Here is a 20,422-nt window from a genome sequence, read left to right on the forward strand (position 1 = left end):
TCCATAGAGAGAGAGAGAGAGAGCTCACAACATGACACTGACAGTGCAGGGAGGTCACTGGTGTGGCAGGAAACCAAGGCTCTTGTTTGTGAGAGGCTGATACAGAGAAGGAAATGTATTTTCTATTCACCTAGTTTGTGGCCTCTTCATTTTAACAGCCTCGCCTTTTTTTGTATTGCCAGCAAACCTGGAGACCTGAAGAAAAGTGAATTTTGCTTCTTCCATCTGTCCCAATATGAAGACGAGAAGAGAGGAGGGGTTTTTTAACTATCCCCATATGCGGTTGCCATGCATGAAAGGTTACGAGGTCACCTGGTGCAGCATGGCCAAACAAAGCTGGGCAGCTTAGGTATATAAGTAAAGAAGGGTGATGATAAATGGAAACCCCAAAATACTGAAAAGCAGGGATATGATTTCCATCCTTTTCTCCATTTATCCATTTTATAGACCATTCCAGAGGAGTGCTTTCATTTAGTAGTTTGTGGTTAAAGTGGTCTGTTACATATCCACATTCAGTTTTGACCTTTTAAAAAAGGTACTGCCCTCTTGCATACGTATACTTGTTATGGGCTGTAATCTTGAGAGCAAAGAGCTGAACTGGGTGCTCACTGCCTCTCGATCTTCGAAGGGTGGACTACTTTGAGCAATCGACAGAAAATGGTTTGATAACTAAACAGTTGATTACAGGATGAACATGTCTCAAGATACGCAGTGATAATGTGATATTCTTGAAGCCATTGACCCTTAAATAAATAATGTGGTTTCCTACAGTGCCTCTAGCAGGCGACATGGCCTGTGACTCAATGTAATTATTATTAGTCTTTTAATTGGTACGCAATGAAGGCTGACCAAGCACCTTTGTTTTACTTTGTACTTATGTGGCCTTTCGTATCGGCGCTGTTGACGTGTGAAGTGGGGGGTGCTGGGAAAGCGGTTATCTTTGCAGTAAATGACACAGAGCCAGGAAGCCGTGTGGCTTTCAAACAGGATGCCTTTCTGCTACTCTCGCCTACTCCCACGCAGGGTCGTGCTGCTCAGAGACAGAGGGACTGACAGGCAGGGAGAGACATCGCTCGGGAACATTCAGCTTGCATGGACACACAACGCCAAACACGAGTGGACAGACTTTTCCAGGCGCACGTCATCAAGAAAGAGAGAGAGAGAGAGAGAGAGAGAGAGAGAGAGAGAGAGAGCATCACAATAGAGCTGAGGTACCTGCTTCTCACCCTCTTGTTGAACCAAGCCATGGTAATACACTTTCAATGGTACATGGTATTCACATAGTCTACGATAAAGGTACTATTCACCACCCATGGTAATATCATACAAAATGAGCCGCAAATTACCAAATGTATACTGTTATATTAAAAGGGAGAAACATAGTGGTAGTCAGAGGCTTTTAAGACTTTTCTAGGATATGAGTAAAGATGTTCTCAAAGATGTTAACTCAAATGTTACCCTTCTGATATATGTTTAACAAAACCACCTTTTGGATAATGCTGTTTTAATTATAGTTTTGCCTATTGAGCTTTGGGGATGTCGTTTATAACCCCCTTGCTAGAGTAGAATGATTAAAACGGCTGACAAACTAAAGCTGATCAAAGAGGTTATAGAGGCTGTGGGAAGTTTCTGAAGAATGTAACGGTATAATATCTGAGGTATGAACCATCCTTGTTACAGATTGGGTGTTTACATTCACCAAAGGTGGTTTCAGCTGGAGGGAAGTAATCTCCCTTCCCCCTTGAACGCTGTTTGCATCTGCTGTATAAGTCAGCTATACAGCACCACAGGACAACAAAATCACCCTAATAAAATGATGGGGTATCTTTCAAAAACACTGGCGTTTTCTATAATATACTGCAGTACATACTGCATTATATATATTTTTTGGACAGAGTTTTTTTCATCCTGGGAGAGGCAAACCGTTGTTTGAGATGTCGAAGTTTTTAAAGTCTTTTAATAAGTGGTTTCATTTAGGCGACTCTTTCGAAGAGGAAACGCTGTTCCTTTAAGAGCTCAGCTGTAAGACTGAAAGCTCCACTCATCACGGAAACTCCCACTGAAAATACCTTCTTAGTGAAACGAGGCTTATTAGCAATGGGAGTCCCGCTACAGCGTCGGGACTGACCGCCTTTCTCATTGAATTCCAACGAAACGATGGCGTGACTTTTCAACTCCGTCACCCTCACCTACGCTCTCTCTGTTTATATGTGTAAACATGTGGAGGAGACGGGGCGAGCAGGGTTGAAAAATCACATGGAATCAGAATGGAATGAGCTTTTCAGTCCTGGCATTTAGGATTCTCCAGACAAGCTCCAAGCAGCTCAATACTAGGAAAAGGCAGATTTCGAGAGCAGTATTCAAAACGGGAGAAACAAAACTCAGAACCACTTAAACACCGTGAAACAGCGCGGGGAATGTGAACAGCACTGGCATGCAAAATCTACACCATCTTGAAGATCAGTTTGTTTTTCTCAACTTCAAAATGGGTGATGGGGGAAAAAAAACTTGATGACCAGAAGAACATTTCAGTTTTCAGTTTTTGAAATGAGAAGTGACATTGCGTGCCGTCCGTTTTGTTCAATTATATTTATCGGTCTACAGATCAGTAATATCTCAAGCTATCATATTCACACACCAGAATGTGTGCTTCAGAGTGATGTGCACTACAATACAGGAAATGGGCAACGCACCCCTTAAAAAAAAAAAAAAAAACTTGTAGTTTTCAGATGGTTGAAGATTACACAAGAAGCAATATCAATTTGAATCATCACCAACTTCTTTTAATCTGGATTAGATTACATTAGAGCAAGTGACGTTTTGGATTCTTACAAAGTGAAAGAGTTTTTAATTTCTCTAGATGACAGTTTAGTGTTATTGACTCATCCTGTTCTTTTACTTTCATTCGTAGAAAACGTTCACTTCGCTCCAGTAAAAAACACCTGCAAAGGGGGCTTGAATCTACATATCTTTCACTGCGTATGACAGTAATGGTTTATATATACTGTACAACTGCGACAAGCAGATTCAGTTTGAGATCAATGAAAGTTTTTTTTTATAAAGGTGTGATGGATGCAATATCCTCTTATTAAAAAGAAATATCATACTAAAAGCATAGCAAGGAGTAATAAAAAAATAGATATGCACTGTAGCTTGGAGCGGTATAGTAAATCAAAGCGCGGGACAGAGTTTGCTTCATTGTCTCTATGTATTTATGCAGCCTGTAGTGCTGCCCTGACTCTATGGCTCCGTGGGAGGATGAGACGCTGTTGGTGAGGAGAGAGAGCTCACGCAGCCAGCTCTCCAGTGGCAGTCCTGGGCTCTGGGTGCACCTGTACCTGGTCCCCTCGGTGCACGGAGAGTCAGCCATCCGCTTCACCTCAGGGGAATTCTCAGCGGAGGACATCTGCGTTGCCGCAGCCAAGGAATGTGGTAAGAGCTGATGGGAGGCTTTGAAATCCCTTCTCCTGGAGAAAGAGGCCGTGTAAGAGTTGACCCTAGTAGAATCACATCAGAGTGTATTGAAGCACAGTGCAAGCATGGCAAATGATAGGTAAGCATAGCAGTAAGCAATAAAACCATCTGACATGTGTTAGAGATTTACTGACAAGGGGTGATTCCATTTTAAAACAGTCAGAGGGGAAACACTTTTTAAATGGGGCTTTAAAAATATCACTCATTGAAACAATATTAATACTTAAACGAACATATGAACATATATAAGGGAAACAGCAACATTGACATATGCATACTGGGCACTAGTCACTGTTAGTAAGTTCGATTGGAATGGCCCACACCTCTAATGGTTCGGGTAATGCTTAGGGTCCTATATCCTGTGGGAATGCTGTGTTCTGAGCTGATGGGCTGGTGTGTTTCAGGGATCCTCCCGGTGTACCACAGTCTGTTCTCCCTGGCTTCCGAAGACCTCTCCTATTGGTTCCCACCCAACCACATCTTCATTGTGGGCGAGTCCACAAGCATCACTCTGCTGTACAGAGTCAGGTGACCTAACCATAGACACAAACGCAGAATCACTTCTACAATGTGCTCTCTCTCTCCAAGTTATATTTAACAATCTTTGTCTTATAATTCAACATCCTTCTCTTTAATCACTTTCTGATGAACAGAAAAGAGAACTGATCTTGTTCATTATACACTTTCAGGCAGTACATTGGAAGAGCAGCTGCGTTTACAGTAAATATTAAATATACAGCACAGGTCTCAGCTTTGAATGAGTCTCAGAATCAAACATTGTGTACACATTTATTGTTCACCTAAGTTTTAAGCGAGGCATTCGGGAATGAAAATACAAATTTTATATTGCTCTTAGGAAAGACAAACACAAACAAGGTCAAGCATACAAACATTTCAGCTTCTGCTTTGAGAATGTTGATGAAGGCATTAAACAAAATCATGGCTCTACTTTAAAAAGACCTGAATTAAAAACACTAGCCTACTCTTCTTATATTCCTAAAACACTGATGAATGGCTTGATTTCTTATATTTTAATATTTAGGATGAAGTTATATACGAAGCTATTCAAATCTGGATGAATGAGGTCTAGATATATAACACAGGCAGACTAACACACTAAATAGTTATATAAACACTGCTCTGTATTTGCTTTCAATGAAATCTCTGTTTTTGATGACTTTTAGGTTTTTCTTTCCGAACTGGTTCGGCCAGGGGAGCAGGAAGTCATATCGCTATGGACTGGCAAAGAGCAGGATCAGCTCTGTACTGGATTACTGTGCCATTGACTTTCTATTTGCTCAGGTACCTCCCAGTGCACACCCTCTCCCTGACCAATCACCCCCTGCAGAGCGTTCCTATGGCTCAGGTATACTCAGAAACAGTGTGCGCAGGGTCTGGTCTGTGACTGCTGACTGGCTTCGGGTTCAGGAGGACCCCACATTCAATTCCATAGGAATATAAGAAATATTGTGAAGTCCATCGAGGCTTGTTCCTTGCTAGCGTGTCATTATCTTCTGAGCAGTATACATTTTTGGGGAAACACGCTGTTTTTAACTGGCACAACTGATGCTGATAAACTATTCAGTATATTTATTATTCTCACTATAAAAAAAAACTTCTACATGTATACTGCCTTCCTTATTTTTGAACTTTGGTCTGTGCCTCCCCTCTATATTTCTGAAACTAAAGTTATGGCTGGATACATTTTGAAATAGTAGCAATCTGGCTTTTCCTATTTGTGGTCTTTATAAACTTCTCCCAGACTGAAGAGATGAAATGCACCATAACCAAGCTGCTTTCTCTGCATCTTCTCAAGTACGGCGCTGTGTTGATTGTGGGGAGCAGACCAGGGTTGTGTGGAGTGGCTGGCTCTACAGTGCCCACTCACCATGTCTGCTTTTCAGTCTCGCAGTGACTTCGTGCTCGGCCAGGCGGGGGTCAGGCCCAGCCTCAAGTTGCAGGAGGAGTGTCTGGGGATAGCCATGCTGGACCTGTTGAGAATCGCCAAGGAGCGCAACCAGAGACTAAAGGACGTCTGCAAGAAAGTCAGGTAAGGAAGCAATCATCCCAAAACACACAAGAATGCTTTTGCAGTCATCCTGAACATACATTTAGCAACCATGTAATGAATTTCCACCCAGCGGCTGACAAGTTTATAGTACTAATCCCTATGAGACACGTCTAGAGGGCTTGCTCTTAAGTTGAATGGTGAGACGTTCGTCTTTGAAGCTCGAGGTTTGCATCCAGCCCTTGACTTCTCATTCAATACAATGAGCTGCAGAGCCAATACAACAAAGTCGACCATTTTTTAAATATTAATAATAACCATTTTACATTAATTTGCTTATACAATTTTGCATGTAAGATTTACAAGCAGCCGTGGTGTAGCAGTGGGTTACACTCAGACTTCCTGAAAACGCTTGACTTTTCTCTGTGGTGGCTGCAGCTACAAGTCTTGCCTGCCAGCGGAGCACAAGCAAGCGATCCAGAGTCTGGACCGGCTGACGCGGTACCGCATTAGAAAGCTGCTCAAGCAGGTGCTGCATAAACTGGTCCGGTGCCAGGCTGACGGGCACAGTCTGAAGCTGAAGTACCTGCTGGATCTGGCAGCGGTGGAGCCCTCCTTCGGCACAGAGCTGTTCCGGGTCCGAGATCCTGCCTGGCCGCAGCAGGGAGAGGACTCAGCGTTCCAGCTCATCCGGGTCTCCGGGGAGAGCGGGATACAGTGGAGCACCGGGGATGGCCAGGTGGGGGCGCTGTTCCATATCTTTAAATGTCAAAATACTCTACAGCACAGAGTATATACAGGGTCTCCAACAAATCAGATATTAAGCTGATCTGACTTTTTTTTCTGCTTATCAATTATCTCTCATCTGATATGTCTACAGGTAGATGGTGACACACACACTCAGTAAACATGGTTTCAATAAAAATTAGAAATTAGATTGCGCTTTGAAAACCTTTTTAGAGGTAAACCAGCAACCAATCCCATAGTAAAAGCATTGCAAACTGCAACAAAGCATAGAAAAAGCATGGTAAAGCATAGGTAATAAGCATGGTAAAGAACAGCGAGGTATGCTAAATCATATTAATAAACACAGCAAACCAGCATAACTATATATAGTATAACTATGGGGAAGTAGGATACCACTGATAAAATGCCGTGCAAAAAATGCGAAGCATTTGTAAGGGAACAGGTTTGTGTATTAAAGATGCTGGATTACTGTAGCTTCTGTTTCTGTTTTAGGACTGGCAGACGTTCTGTGATTTCCCAGAGATTATTGACATCAGCATCAAGCAGACAAGCCGTGACAAAGTGCCTCCGGGGAGCCGAGTCGTCACAGTGTCCCGCCAGGACAGCCGGCTACTGGTATGTATATGTATATATATATATATGTATGTCTTTAGAGTTTTTGTCACTTGGCAGTCTACCATGCATGACACAAAATAAGATGTTCTGAAATCGGTCATTTTGGCGGCCTGAGCGTGCCTTCGGGATTTTTATTAATTCAGGTTGTGCACCCTTCGAGATCTCTCCAGGACCCTCTCTCTGTCATTTACAGGAGGCGGAGTTCCAGACTCTGAGAGAGGCTCTGTCCTTTGTCTCGCTCATCGACGGCTACTTCAGGCTCACCACTGACTCCACCCACTATTTCTGCGACGAGGTAGCCCCGCCCAGCCTGCTGCAGGACCTGGAGAGCTCCTGTCACGGACCAATCACGTGAGCCACTTCCCATAGTACTATAGAAATGACTGCATGCTGAAGCATGCAACATTGAGATAGGCTTCACACTGTTAGAGGGTATGTGAGGATTTACAATCGAAGAGTAAGCAGCTTCAGAATGTGCTGTCCTTTTCTTCTTTTCAGAATGTTTGCTCTCCTTCAAATAATGTATTTATTGTATTTCGTTTCGATGAGTTAATGGGGCTTTCAGTTCAGGAGCTGCCCCCCAGTTGTTGTTCCCCACCGTAGACATACTGCGCGTAATGCAGGCTGGATCATCTGTAGTGTCTTTATATTAGTGAGCGCCATCGAGTGCAGTGTATTGCCAGCAACAATAAACGAAACTTCTTTGGTTGATGTCACGTGTGCTGGATACAGTATATGACAGGCAATCAGAACTGAGGAGCAGCTCCTGAGCTCAGGTGAAAGCAGCGTGACACTTTAAGAGAGCGTGAAAATGCCTTTCAGTTCTTTGATGTTGCAGGGAGAACCCAGGTACACTCAGTCTGTATTGGGTTGGTTCCACCCCTAAACATTTGCCCCTCAACTCCCCACTAGGTCCGAATTTGCTGTTCACAAGCTGAAGCGGGCTGGGGCCTGCAGTGGCATGTACCTGCTCCGACACAGTCCCAAAGACTTCGACAAGTATTTCATTACCATCTGTGTGGAGGTAAGCAGCACCAGTGCCCCCTCCTGGTCTCAGAGAGACTTAGCACCTTAAATAGCTATTCAATTAGAAGTTACATACAGGATTGAAGGGGAAACACAATATACACACATTACATTAGGAAATTATTAAAACTCATGAGAAACAGGCTGAAGGGAAGTCAAGCCTTGGTTGTGATTTTCTTTACTGATCTTTTCCCCTCCTGTTCTGTGCAGACACCACTGGGGATGGATTATAAGGACTGTCTGGTGCTGAAGGGGACAGATTTCTGCCTCTCTGGGCTCCAGCGTCACTTCTGCAGCCTCAGGGAGCTGCTGGCCTATTACCAGCACAGCGGGCTGCTCCTAGCAGGGTTCCCTACAGAGCTGGGACCCTGCTGCCCACCCAGACCCAAAGGTAAGGCTTGGCTCGTCACCATCACACAGATCTACTGCATTGGTTCTGCATTTGATCCATAACTACATGCAGTGGTACATTGCTAGAAGAAGCTTTCTCAATGTACTGCTTGCGTAGAAAATAAATGAAGTTTGGGTTACGCTTTGTGGCATTGATGATTACATTGTTTTATGTCTATTTGAAGAGGGTATATGATTTAAGCAAGGGTTCGTAATGTTTGAACGTACAAAATGTTTGATTTAGAATGGCATTTGCATGGGCAGAAGTGGTGTTTTTTTTTTTGCTTTTGTAGTTTGTGCCTTTGTTACTACAATACTCACACTGCACCCCTGCAGAGAGAGAAGCGGACCTAAAGCAGAAATCTTCTTGTTAAGGATCAACGGTATACAGCCTCAGTGCATTCTGCTGGATAAAGAAAGCATTGGTTTTACACTTGAAGCTGCACTGCATGGTATCCGTGTTATACTGTGATGTGCCTCGAGCTACTGCAAGTTTGGTACTGGGTACATTTTCAATGCACGGCCTTCCACGAACCTTTTTGAACCTTTGTTCCCATTGCAGAGCTCACCAACCTGGTGATTATACGCAGCAACTGCTCTGCAGAGACACTGGCCTCACCCCTGGTGCAGCACCCTCACGCCAGCCACGTGCAGTTCCACATGATCAAGCACGAGGATCTGAAATGGGTGAGTCTCACAAGCCTTGCTTCCAGTGGAGCGTTTCACAACAGCATTGCTGTTTTATACATCTGAATAGCTTTTTTTATTTTCTAGTTAATGACAATTGCAATGGGATCCATAGGGGTTTGTGGGTATCTCTATGTTGATTGGTAAAACTGATTGCTGCTCTTGGTGTCCTGGCAGGGAGATAGCCTGGGACAGGGCTCCTTCACCAAGATCTTTAAGGGTTCCATGACGGACAGTGTTGAGGGGGAGAGCCACGTGACAGAGGTCCTTCTCAAACTCCTGGAGAGTACCCACAAGAACTGCTGGGAGGTAGGAAAGGCTCATGCAAGGGTTTATTGGGTGCTTGTGTAAGGGACCACAGGGGGTGAAGAATGTGGTGTAAGTTGCAGGTGAGCAGACTTTTTCCCAGGAGCTTTAAAGATTCCTGTTGTTTTGTCCCTCCAGTCGTTCTTCGAGGCAGCCAGTGTGATGAGCCAGGTCTCCCACAAGCATCTGCTGCTGGTGTACGGGATCAGCATTCATGGCTCTAAGAGTGAGTGACACATCTCATAAAAACAATGCCACGCCACCCGCAGGTCTTCACTGTGCTATGGTGGTATTTAATAAGTTCCCAATATGAGGAGGAGCATTGTCTGAAATGTGCTCCGTAACGGGACTCCGTAAGGAGTAATACGCAAGCATAATGGTGACAAAAAATACACTGTCGTTCAAAATCACAGTGAAATAAAGCTATAGACCCCTGCATAAGCAAACAACTTTGATGAGCCCTTTCTTGAAAATACATAAATATTGTTGCTTGATGGAAGCTTGGTGGAACCATTGTGATATTAGTTGATTTAATAAGAATTATTTTCACTTGAAACTTTATTCTGAAGCAAGCGCAAAGACATATTTCACCCATAAACTTTTTTTGACTTGAATAGTTTCTTGCAAGATATATATATCCGCTTCGGTTTTAAATTTAACATGGTGCAGTATGGCACACAGAGACTGCAGGGGGTTATACACATGCATTATTTGCCTTTGCGCACGTTTTGAAAGCCGAGCCTCTGACACACGTTCTAATCTGTGCTTCTGACTGTTGTTGCCTCAGACATCATGGTGCAGGAGTTTGTGAAGCATGGGGCGCTGGACCTGTTTCTGAAGAAAAGAAGGGGCTCCATTTCGGTCAGCTGGAAACTGGATGTGGCCAAACAGCTGGCCTGTGCACTCAACTTCCTGGTGAGGACGTCTACTGACCACAGAGCAGGAGGGGGGGGACTCCAGCATCCAAACACACAGACACACACACACACACATACACCCACACACACACACACACACACACACACACACACACACACACACACACACACACAGCAACAGCGTGTCCAAAACACACACATAGTGCCAGCAGACCACAGCACTTGATTTCAGTGGTTGAAAAAACAAAACAACATTTGTAACGAACAAATTTGGCACATAGCAACAGTTGTAGCAACAGCTAAATTAAATAAACAAATCCAAATTTATCACACGGTGACAAACCCATCTTCTCCTTTTCAGGAGGATAAGAACATCATTCACGGGAATATCTGCGCCAAAAACCTGCTGCTGGCGAGGGAGGGAGACACGGCCACTGGCAGCCCCCCCTTCATCAAGCTGAGTGACCCAGGAATCAGCACAGCCATCCTGGACAGAGAAGGTACCAGCACCCTGATGATTCCTTTCAGCAAAAGGCCCTGTTCACAAAACGATTGTTTTTAATGAACAGTTTACAGCTCATGAGACTTTGTTCAGCTGTTGCAGAGACGGTGCAAAGTGATTGTGATTGACGAGGGACTGTGCTGTCTGTATTAGTTGACGAGGGACTGTGCGGTCTGTATTGATGAGGGAGTGTGTGTTCTGTGTTGACGAGGGACTGTGTGGTCTGTATTGATGAGGGACTGTGCGTTCTGTGTTGTCAAGGGAATGTGTGTTCTTTGTTGACGAGGGACTGCACGGTCTGTGTTGATGAGGGTGTGTGCGTTCTGTGTTGCAGTGGTGCTGGATCGGATCCCATGGGTGGCTCCTGAGCTTGTGCTGGTAGCCCCTAATCGCCTGGCTCTGGAGTCGGACAAGTGGAGCTTCGGGACCACGTTGTGGGAGATCTTCAACGGAGGCGAGGTGCCACTGCTCGGACGTGAACCCCAGCAGGTAACATGTGAAGGAACCCAGAGGTGAAAACATGAGGCAGCGTGCTCCAGGGGTCACTGTTCCCCAGCAATTGTAGTATTAAACACACCTTGTCTTATAAAAGCAGACTCCTGTATGGTAAAAGCATAGCTGCCACAGATAGTGGTGCTTGGTAGAATACATCTGAAAAAAGTTTAGCCTAGTAAAAGCATAGCAATTTCTGATACATTAATTTCTATACCCATTATTAACCTTAAGGTACAAGGGGCATATGCGTCCCACAAATAAAATGAGGCTAACTTTCTTGCAAAGAGGTTGCACAAAAGAGGGTTTAAAACGTACTGACAAGTCGGATCTGGTCGTCCAAATTGTCAGTTTCCTCTTTGTGATACTTGAGTCCCCCTCTCAAACGTATTTTAAGAAGAAACCATTTGAGCAACAAGCGCTCGATTCCTTGTGTGCCTTAATTAAGGGTTTTTAAAGATACAGTAGTTGTGGGACTGTGGTATTTACTAACCAGCATGCTGAACTGCCCCCTTTCCCATATGAAGAAGCTGCAGTTCTACATTAACCAGCAGCAGCTTCCCACTCTGAAGTGGACTGAACTGGCCGATCTGATCACCCAGTGCATGGATTACCAGCCTGGACTGCGACCATCCTTCCGAGGGATCATCAGGCAGCTCAACAGCCTCATCACCTCAGGTACCAGGGGGCTGGGGACCAGGGGGTACTATGCTGCCTGCCAAAGGGAGCGTCTGCAAATTACAAACTCGGAAATGAGTTAAGGGTGATCTCTAAAAGTGCGAAGCAGGCGTACAGAGCACCTGTATGTTTGGAACAATCTTCCAGACAGTGTGAGAAGTGAGCAAAATCCAGCAGTACTTTCTAACTTTATTTAGAAGTGGGCTGTGTTTGTAATATTTGAGTGGAAGTGTTTTCTCTTTGATTCACTGGGAGTTTGTGATGTTTAGTGTGGCAGTCGTGACTGGATTGTGGGTGACCGCTGCCCCCCAGAATGCCCTTGTAAACGAGAAGGTGGATCTCCAGGTTTAGTTAATTTAGTTTAGTTTAGTTTATTCACAGGACTACAGTCTGTCCGAAACCTGCGACAGATAGGTGGTTTAGGTGTAGAAAAAACAGTGCTTCACTGTATGCCTTTAACAGTGTGGATTCAGGACGAGTTCTCCTCTCAAATTTCAGATTACGAGCTCCTGTGTGACCTGCGCCCCAGTGCTGTCCCCGAGAAGGACACCTTCTGGAGGTGTCTGAACGTCACCGACCGACAGGAACCCACACTGTACGAGGAGCGGCACCTGCGTTATATATACCGTCTGGGAAAGGTAAAGGCACTGCTGCCAGACCCCTCACACCCAGGGGCTCGTTTACGCAGGATCGCAGCGGATCCCCTTGTCTGACAGGCAGTCATTGAAAACAGTTTTCAAATGATGAACTGTATGAAAAAAAAACAAACAACCCTACTGTACTGTAATGAAGTATTTTAGGACTAAGAAAATTACTTTTTTTGTCAGCCCGTTGTTCAAACAATCAGGCACAAGCAGAGAACTTGAAGCATAGATGGGAACTGCTGTAAATCAAGGTTCCTACAGTAGATCTAGAGTAGATTCCTTAATGATAAGACTCGGTACCCTTGTGTTACAAATGAACCCCCTACTCATACCTCAATACTGTAGATTGCTGCAATTAGAGTCCTTGTGTCTGGGTGCAGGGGAACTTTGGCAGCGTGGAGCTGTGCCGCTACGACCCCTTGGCTGATAACACAGGGGAGCTGGTCGCAGTCAAGAAGCTGCAGCAAAGCAAGCGGGAGCATCTGGCCGACTTTGAGAAGGAGATCGGAATCATGAAGTCCCTCCACAATGACTACATCGTCAAGTACAAGGGCGTCTGTTACAGCATGGGTAAGGCCAGGAGCGTCCTCTGCTGGGGTGGAGGTCAGCTCGCAGAACCAGGATCTTCATTCCTAATAGATTGTTGAGATACACATAGATGTAGGCTGCCACAGTATAAACAGGAAATAAGCAAATGATAAAACTTGCGTGGGAAGTGTGAGGAGGTATAGTAAAGCATATTAATAAACATGGTAAAGCAGAGTACACTATAGAACATGCAAAGTGTAAGCATGGGAAAAACTACACAGATACTGTGCAAAAATACAGCAGTACACTTTTATAAGGAAGGCAATATGGAGGTTACCTTGTTTTCTCCCTGCAGGCAGACAGAACCTGAGGCTGGTGATGGAATATCTGCCTAATGGAAACCTGCCGGGATACCTGGAAAAGAACCGGGAGCGCGTTGACAGCAAGAGGCTTCTTCTGTATGCATCGCAGATCAGCAAGGTGGGGGGACACAGGGCAAGAGTCTTGAGGTATAGAAATCTGCAGCAGAGTCTTTCCCCCACAATGGCCCGTAGAGTCAGATCTGAGACCTCCTGCAACACCAGTTTGGAAGCAACAAGGAAATGTTGCTTTCATGCTAACTATCACTGAATACAAGGTGCCTACCTTCTGAATGCAGTCTGAGGCATTCTGGGACATGTAGTCCTGTTACCCATTTTATCCCCGGGACTACATTCTTCCTCCCCCTGCTCTGCCACAGTGTATAACTGAATATGGCTGTGAAATGCTGCCGTTGTAATGTGCTTTGAATGGTGTGTGATTCCTAGGGGATGGAGTACCTGCAGATGATGAGACATGTGCACAGAGACCTGGCTGCGAGGAACATCCTAGTCGCGAGCGACACACTCGTCAAAATCTCAGATTTTGGGCTCACCAAGATCCTCCAAGTCGAAAAGGAGTATTACCGAGTGAAGGAACCGGGAGAGAGCCCCATCTTCTGGTGGGTAGGACCAACTGCAAGTGTACCGCTGCTAAAATGATCGGCTGATTTTTGGGGTTTTCACTTGGAAAGCAACATATTACACATACATGTGCATAGACACTAAACAAACAGGCTGATACCTGTTAGCGTCTCATCTAACATCCTTGTTCATCTGCATCTTTTTTCAGCATTTATCCTCTGCATATACTGTGCTCATCGTTTTGTGTTTGTGCTGGACAACATTTTTTAGAATAAAGGTTTCACAGTTAAAATGGATTTGCAGAACAGCAAGAGTTAAATAAACATGCCTATCCATCAGTCCAGCTCTCTCATTTGTATGGCATTTGAAAAGCAATGGACCGAGTTTATAGCTGTATTTTGAGTTTGGAAAGCCATTCGATGGCACCTGGGGTCAACCCATCATCATCACGGAAATAGAAAAATACAAAACAGTGGGATTTTCACGGTAGAAATGTAGGAGTCGATTTCAGTGTCCAGGCGTCTCTAAATCTGCTGTAGAGCGTGATGCTGCACAGAAAAAGAAACTCAAAATTTCACTAGAAGCTGTGTGTGATATAACCCTCATGTTCACACTTAACTCTGCGTGCATGGCTGTCAATAGAGAACTAGTTGGGCAATGTCAACAAACAGGTAAAGAAACATGTAGTTGCCACTGACAAGACACAAGAGGTGGGAGCCGATACCCATATGAGTAATGAAGTTGTTAGGTATTAAAGGAATAAAACATGTTGATTACTTAACACAAAGCAATGCGGTCTCTCGCTCTCCGCTGCCTAACTCTGGAGTGTGTCTGCTATTGCAGGTATGCCCCCGAGTCTCTGCAGGAGTGCAAGTTCTCGCCCAAGTCGGACGTGTGGAGTTTCGGAGTGGTTCTGCATGAGCTCTTCTCCTACTGCGAACGGGTCTGGAGCCCAACGCAGGTAAGAGATGAGTGGAACAGCAGTAAAGAAAAAAAGCATGAAAACTGGTCATGTTTGCATGGTTACATACAGAAATTAAAAGCGTGCATTCCGTGGATATTGCCTTGAGCACATTTCACATTGCTCATCTCAATAACAGTGCCCCTTAATCATTTTCCTGTTACACCACCTATTGTTTTGCATGTCATTGTTCTAAAGCCCAACAGCGCTTGACTTGGCTATTTCTGCTTATCTGTTTGTTAGAACAGGCAGAGGTGTTGTTATGAGATGCCTGAGCGAGCAGTGGTTAATGATTATTCATGATATAGCCCTTAAGTTTCCCATAGCAAAAGCATAGCACAGTGTAATAAAGCACAGGGAAAGCATGGTAAAGAGTAGGAAAGCATGGTGAAGACCAGCGAGGTATGGTAAAGCATATTAATAAACATAGCAGAGCAGGGTACACTATGGTAAATGCAGAGTATAACCATGGTTAAAACATGGAAAAATACAGTGGTAACGTTTTTGTAATATATAATATGCAGTAACTACTAGGAAAATACACAGTAAATACACAGTTATATGAGTAATTTAAAGCATTACCCTAAAAGGATATATAAAAATTGAGGTCCACAGTGGCATGGAGGTTTGCATTGAGATTGGAATCGACTTGTCAATGGTATTCACCTCACTGGGCTGTTTTTCTTTTCCCAGTTATGCCTTCAGCAGATTGGGAGAGAAAAACAAGGACCCACCATCTTGCTGCACCTTTTCCACCTCCTGAAGAGCGAGTGGAGGCTGCCGGTCCCTGCAGACTGCCCCCCAAAGGTAGGAGGAACACACTGCAGGCTTTATTTGAAACAACAAAACCCTCTAAATGCCACGTTAACGCTCTGTGCCACCTCGCCCTGCAGGTGCTCTGCGTTATGCGAAGGTGCTGGTCCTACAACGCTGATGAGAGGCCCAGCTTCACCCAACTGGATGCTCAAATTGAGGCTCTTCGGGAGGAAAGAGAAGACCCCCAAGAATGAATGTAACGGCCCCTGCCTTTGCAGAATGTTGTGAAAGTATTTTGACCTGAAACAACCTCTATCCAAGTAAAAGGTTGCATGTCTGTTGAAGTGATTCAGCTCTAAATCTGATAGCATCATGAACACGACAAAGATTCATTTCCATGCCATGATGTAACTATCTTGGAAAAAGAAAATCAACAAACCAGACAGGCAAGAGAAGGACTAAAAATCTTGCTTTGTTAGATTGAAAATTTGCCATAAACCACCAACCCCAAAACCCCATTTGCTAGCTATTGAGAGATCTATGAGCAACAATGAGTTGCAAGTGACCATTGGTTTAATTAGTTGCTTATTCATGGTAATGTTAGGGTTTATTTGAATGTAATAGTATGTGGGCGTTCATTTGTAATCACATTTCAATTGCAGGCTCTATTATATAGTGTTATTGGATGCCAAGCAGTGTGCAATTACAAAAATCTGTCTTGAATTGAAAATCTTCAAAAATGTTAAAATCTCATTGAATCTGCACTATTAGAAACCAAGTAAAAAATGATATAAAATATCAACAAAACAAGTAAATATGAACGGTCTTGTTTATAGAAAATGTGTTGCATGTACCATTATGAACATTTCCTATTTTGTCATTTTGCACCTTCCTTCTTTAAAAAGCTCTTTGCAACCATTGCCTTTTGTGTCTTTTGATTAACAAGCAATGCATCATCTTAGCAAAACCAACAATAAAAACAGCAATGTGCATTGGAGTTAATGTTCATCTGTGTGTGTTTCCTATGGTCAGCATATTGGCAGTTGCCTCTCACGAGGGTAAGTAGGTTATTCTGCAAACTCATCCCCAATTTTGTAATACTGTATATAGAAGCTGCAACTCCCTGTTAAAAAAACTAGGAAAAGCAGATCAGACTTTGATAGAGGGCTGATTGTACTTCCTCAATTGGCAAGCACTTCTCTATTATTATTTCTTAGCAAATGCCCTTATCCAGGATGACTTAGAGTTGTTACAAAATATCACAGTCCCGATAAGAGCAGTTACACAGTACAACAAAATCAGTAAAAAATCGAAGCAAATTCAAACAAGAGCAAAAATAAGTAGAGTAAATAATTACATTTAAGAGTGACTTTGACTAACAGCAGTTACAGCAAAGGTATTTGCTTGTAAGAGTAAATTCCATTAAGAAGAAGTAGTAAGTCAATCTGAAATAAGAGCGTGGGCTATTTATCTGTGTTGTATGTTGCGTGTTGTGTGTTAATGTTGGTGTACAGTCATTGGTAAACGGGATATAAATGGGTCTGTGTAACACGAGTGTTTAAAATGTATATTTGTATTTAGGCACGAGGATTGCACAGCACTTCACGTGCAAGTAAAAAGTAATAATATGTGAGCACGGGGAATTGCACTTTATTAATTCACGTGCAGTTGTACCGAGACTCCAATTGAATGATTGATTAGCAGTCGAGTCTCGGTACAGCTGCATAAAAGCAGCATGTTTTCACTCACTCGGGGTTGTGTGTTCGGTGAGTGGAGAACGGGTGTGGAGAGGAGAAAGTTAAAGTAACGTAAATAATTGATTTAAATTCACCGTGTTTGTCTGTTCGTCTGCTGTTTGTTAGTGTCTGTTTTGTGTCGTGTTAATCCGTTTTGTTTGTCTGTTTATTTTGGCCTCAAGCACCGTGTGTCGTTTTTTTCTTGTTTAACCTTTTATTTTCTGTCTGTTTGATTGTTAAACTGAGTACCAACGCCTTCACCATTGCAAAACCTGCATTCTGTGTTGGTTCCTGTTTCTGGTCTGACGACACCCACTACAGCCGTCTTTGTGACAGGTTGACATTTGATGGAGTTTACAGTAGTCTGTAGCTGAGTTTCTCTCCCTTGTCTAAGTGCACCCTGAGTTAAAAGTAATAATGAAAACTAAAAAAAACCCCGCTAGTGTCTTACACAAGTATTTATTTATTGCCCCTCTTATTGGCATCAATAAATACAACACAAACAAGGTCCATGAAAGAACACAATTACATGATTTACAGTGGTGGTATTATGATCAGTAGAGATTAGGGTTTCCCAATCACAGGGAGCTACTGTGTCTCATGGTTTTCATTCCAACTGAATGTGCTAAATTTGAGCTTTGTAATTGTTCTCAGCTCCTAAAAAGTTGCCGATTTTTAAGTTATTAATAAAATTGTATAGTTAACTTGAAATCTGCACCTGTTTAAAAGCTTTAAACAATTAACAGGGTCTAATGAATGAATAGTTCAATTTAGGGTTAAGAGAAGTAATTGAAAACTCACTTGAAATGAAAACCAGAAAAAAAAACCCAGTAAATCAATGAATTTATTTGTATATAGCGCCTTTCCTGGCAAGCCATCCCAAAGCACTCTACAAAACAAGCAAAAACGTAACTATAATATGAAACAGTAATTACAACCATTTCAAATACTAACACTTCAAATAGAACATGTCTATTTTCCATGAGTTTGGAAAAAAAAATAGGCATTTTATATGTGAAGTGTTAGTATTATAAATTGTTTTAATAGACTCAAATAATTCTAGTGTCGGAGTTTCTGACAAGTGGGGACAGGGAATTCCAGAGGGAGGTAGTACAAGTAGAAAAACTCTGACCTCCCAGCTGAAAAAGAGAATTATTCAGCAACTTCAAACTTCTATGCTGTGATACATTAGCATATTAATTACATATCGCTTTGTAGTTTTCCATATACTGACCAAAAATGAAAAATGTGACATTTCAATATCTAACATGAAATACTGTACTACTATTATGGCTTCTGGTAGACTTTTGCGATATCATTTTGTAGTTTCTTTGCATGATGATAAATAAAAGATCTAAGTTATGTTTATATAGTTGTTTTAATTATGTCTCAATTCTAATATTCTAGGTGATGCAAAACTTTTGTCCATAGCTGTATAAATGATTGAAATAAACCCTAGTTATTTTACTGGGGAGGGGGGAGAATAGTCTATAGGAAATTAAACATCCAGCATGCTGAGTCGCTCAGTCCAGGCAGCAGTATCACGGGGGTCAGCAGAACATAGCCAGCTCGCTCTTGGTGCATCCCCACTTGCAGCACACCTTTGCTGGGCCTGCATCCCGTTTGGATCGGGGAGACCACTTCTGGAGCTGGAATTCCCCCTTTGAGCTGTCTCTGTCTGTCTCCACGTGACTCTGAGAGAACAGGGAGTCCTGGGACCTCTCTGCAGAGGTCCCATAGACCCCAGCATCCAGGCTCCAGTCCTGCGGCTCCTCAGTTGTTTCAAGGTGCCCCGGGCTGTTGAATTTGTCACTGTCCAGCCACTCAAGAAGCTCCCCTAAAACCAAACAAGACTAGATTATTGGAGGCACAGTATCTGTGTTTTTTTTTTTTTAAATACTCCACCAACACAAACTTTGGTCCAGTTTTATTTGCATAAAGAACTAAAAAAGTTTCAGATACTTTCAGTCCTTTTTTCAAAGCATTTACTCCAGTCGTTAATTACCTCCTATTTTTTTAGGGTAAAAATATTACTTTTACAAAAGTACCACCAAACAATAATGTTATACTGTTATATTTTATAACAGTAACATGTTATTGTTTTATCCTTTCCAAAAAAATCATGGGTTCATTACAGACTGGAGGGAATGTTTTGGAAATATGGCCCTGTGTCTTTTATTTACATTTTTCTTTCAGTTGGTTATTCTTTGTAAATGTGCCCCATTATGTCAGAAGCCCAGTTAATAACATCCATTATCATGGGATGGGAACAACTGGGACATTATAATAAAGCTTTTAATTACTGAAATGTCAGGTTTGTTATGCTTGGACTCTTTTTATTTACATCTCTGCTCATCTTAAAACAATCAAGACACAAGAATCCTGAACAACTTGTTCTAAAAACTAATGGAGTTATCTGCTAAGGCACTTCATAGTAAAGGCCAGTAAGAGCTAGAGCTGGTCATCTTAAATAGAAAACCACTCCACTGATTTACAAGCCTTTGAAGGTATAGTTCTATTAATTCAGAAACAGTTTTATTTTAAGTGAATATATCTGACTTTCAAAGAAACGAATTTGACACTTACTGTAAGGATTAACCCTTGGCTGTCCGAGCTCTGGGGAGTAGCGCTTCCATCGCGCACCACCACACGACATCACCACGGTACGGATAAACTCGCGGCCACACAGCTTCACCCCGCCATCCTGCGCCCCACAAACCCACGCCGCTAGGGCCAGCAGGAGACCAAGGCATGCGAGAGATACAAGCCGGGCCATATCGATTCAGAGGAGAAATGAGGAACAAGCAAGCAAAAGACACGAGTGCTTGACAGAGACAGAGTCTGACCGATAGCTGTCTGGAAATGTGCCTGCCTCGTTTTTATAGCCCAAACTTCCTATCTGGATAAGAACTTGTGACCCTGAAGTCAGTGGCAAGGTGTCTCTTGAGGGAGCAGTACCCTTGGCACATGGAAAGGACGTTCTGGTCTACAGGAGCACAGCTTGCTAGAGAATTCTTCTTCAAGGCTACATATTTCCCCCGATAAGCTTTTGA

The 20,422-nt window shown here is 43.1% G+C and overlaps 2 protein-coding genes across 2 annotated transcripts; one reads left to right on the forward strand and one right to left on the reverse strand.

Annotated features, from left to right (window-relative positions):
• The first annotated feature begins 996 nt into the window (after window positions 1-996).
• Window positions 997-16,619, forward strand: LOC121301018 (tyrosine-protein kinase JAK2-like). Its single transcript, XM_041230090.1, has 24 exons — window positions 997-1,211; window positions 3,221-3,432; window positions 3,879-4,002; window positions 4,659-4,776; window positions 5,379-5,524; window positions 5,921-6,221; window positions 6,722-6,844; window positions 7,038-7,195; window positions 7,757-7,868; window positions 8,081-8,261; window positions 8,823-8,947; window positions 9,125-9,256; window positions 9,392-9,479; window positions 10,041-10,168; window positions 10,493-10,631; window positions 10,968-11,122; window positions 11,653-11,803; window positions 12,302-12,441; window positions 12,828-13,017; window positions 13,331-13,455; window positions 13,782-13,954; window positions 14,760-14,877; window positions 15,571-15,684; window positions 15,771-16,619. The coding sequence occupies exons 2-24, from the start codon at window positions 3,243-3,245 to the stop codon at window positions 15,885-15,887; spliced, it is 3,348 nt and encodes a 1,115-aa protein (XP_041086024.1). The 5' UTR covers window positions 997-1,211; window positions 3,221-3,242; the 3' UTR covers window positions 15,888-16,619.
• Window positions 16,620-18,919: 2,300 nt separating this feature from the next.
• On the reverse strand, window positions 18,920-20,145 carry LOC121300527 (relaxin-3-like). Its single transcript, XM_041229093.1, has 2 exons — window positions 19,956-20,145; window positions 18,920-19,206 (listed from the first exon to the last, which is right to left on the reverse strand). The coding sequence occupies exons 1-2, from the start codon at window positions 20,143-20,145 to the stop codon at window positions 18,920-18,922; spliced, it is 477 nt and encodes a 158-aa protein (XP_041085027.1).
• Window positions 20,146-20,422: the final 277 nt, after the last annotated feature.

The sequence above is a fragment of the Polyodon spathula genome, chromosome 26 (assembly GCF_017654505.1).
Source record: "Polyodon spathula isolate WHYD16114869_AA chromosome 26, ASM1765450v1, whole genome shotgun sequence".
NCBI classification, from domain to species: domain Eukaryota; kingdom Metazoa; phylum Chordata; class Actinopteri; order Acipenseriformes; family Polyodontidae; genus Polyodon; species Polyodon spathula.

What these genes read in the sequence shown, in the direction of transcription:
- LOC121301018 (XM_041230090.1), top strand. Translation starts at nt 3,243, where the DNA reads ATGGCTCCGTGGGAGGATGAGACGCTGTTGGTGAGGAGAGAGAGCTCA. An exon ending in TCCTGTCACGGACCAATCAC is followed by an intron (nt 7,196 to 7,756) that starts GTGAGCCACTTC and finishes ACTCCCCACTAG; the next exon opens with GTCCGAATTTGCTGTTCACA. An exon ending in CCTGTGCACTCAACTTCCTG is followed by an intron (nt 10,169 to 10,492) that starts GTGAGGACGTCT and finishes TCTCCTTTTCAG; the next exon opens with GAGGATAAGAACATCATTCA.
- LOC121300527 (XM_041229093.1), bottom strand. Translation starts at nt 20,145, where the DNA reads ATGGCCCGGCTTGTATCTCTCGCATGCCTTGGTCTCCTGCTGGCCCTA. An exon ending in GCCAAGGGTTAATCCTTACA is followed by an intron (nt 19,207 to 19,955) that starts GTAAGTGTCAAA and finishes GTTTGGTTTTAG; the next exon opens with GGGAGCTTCTTGAGTGGCTG.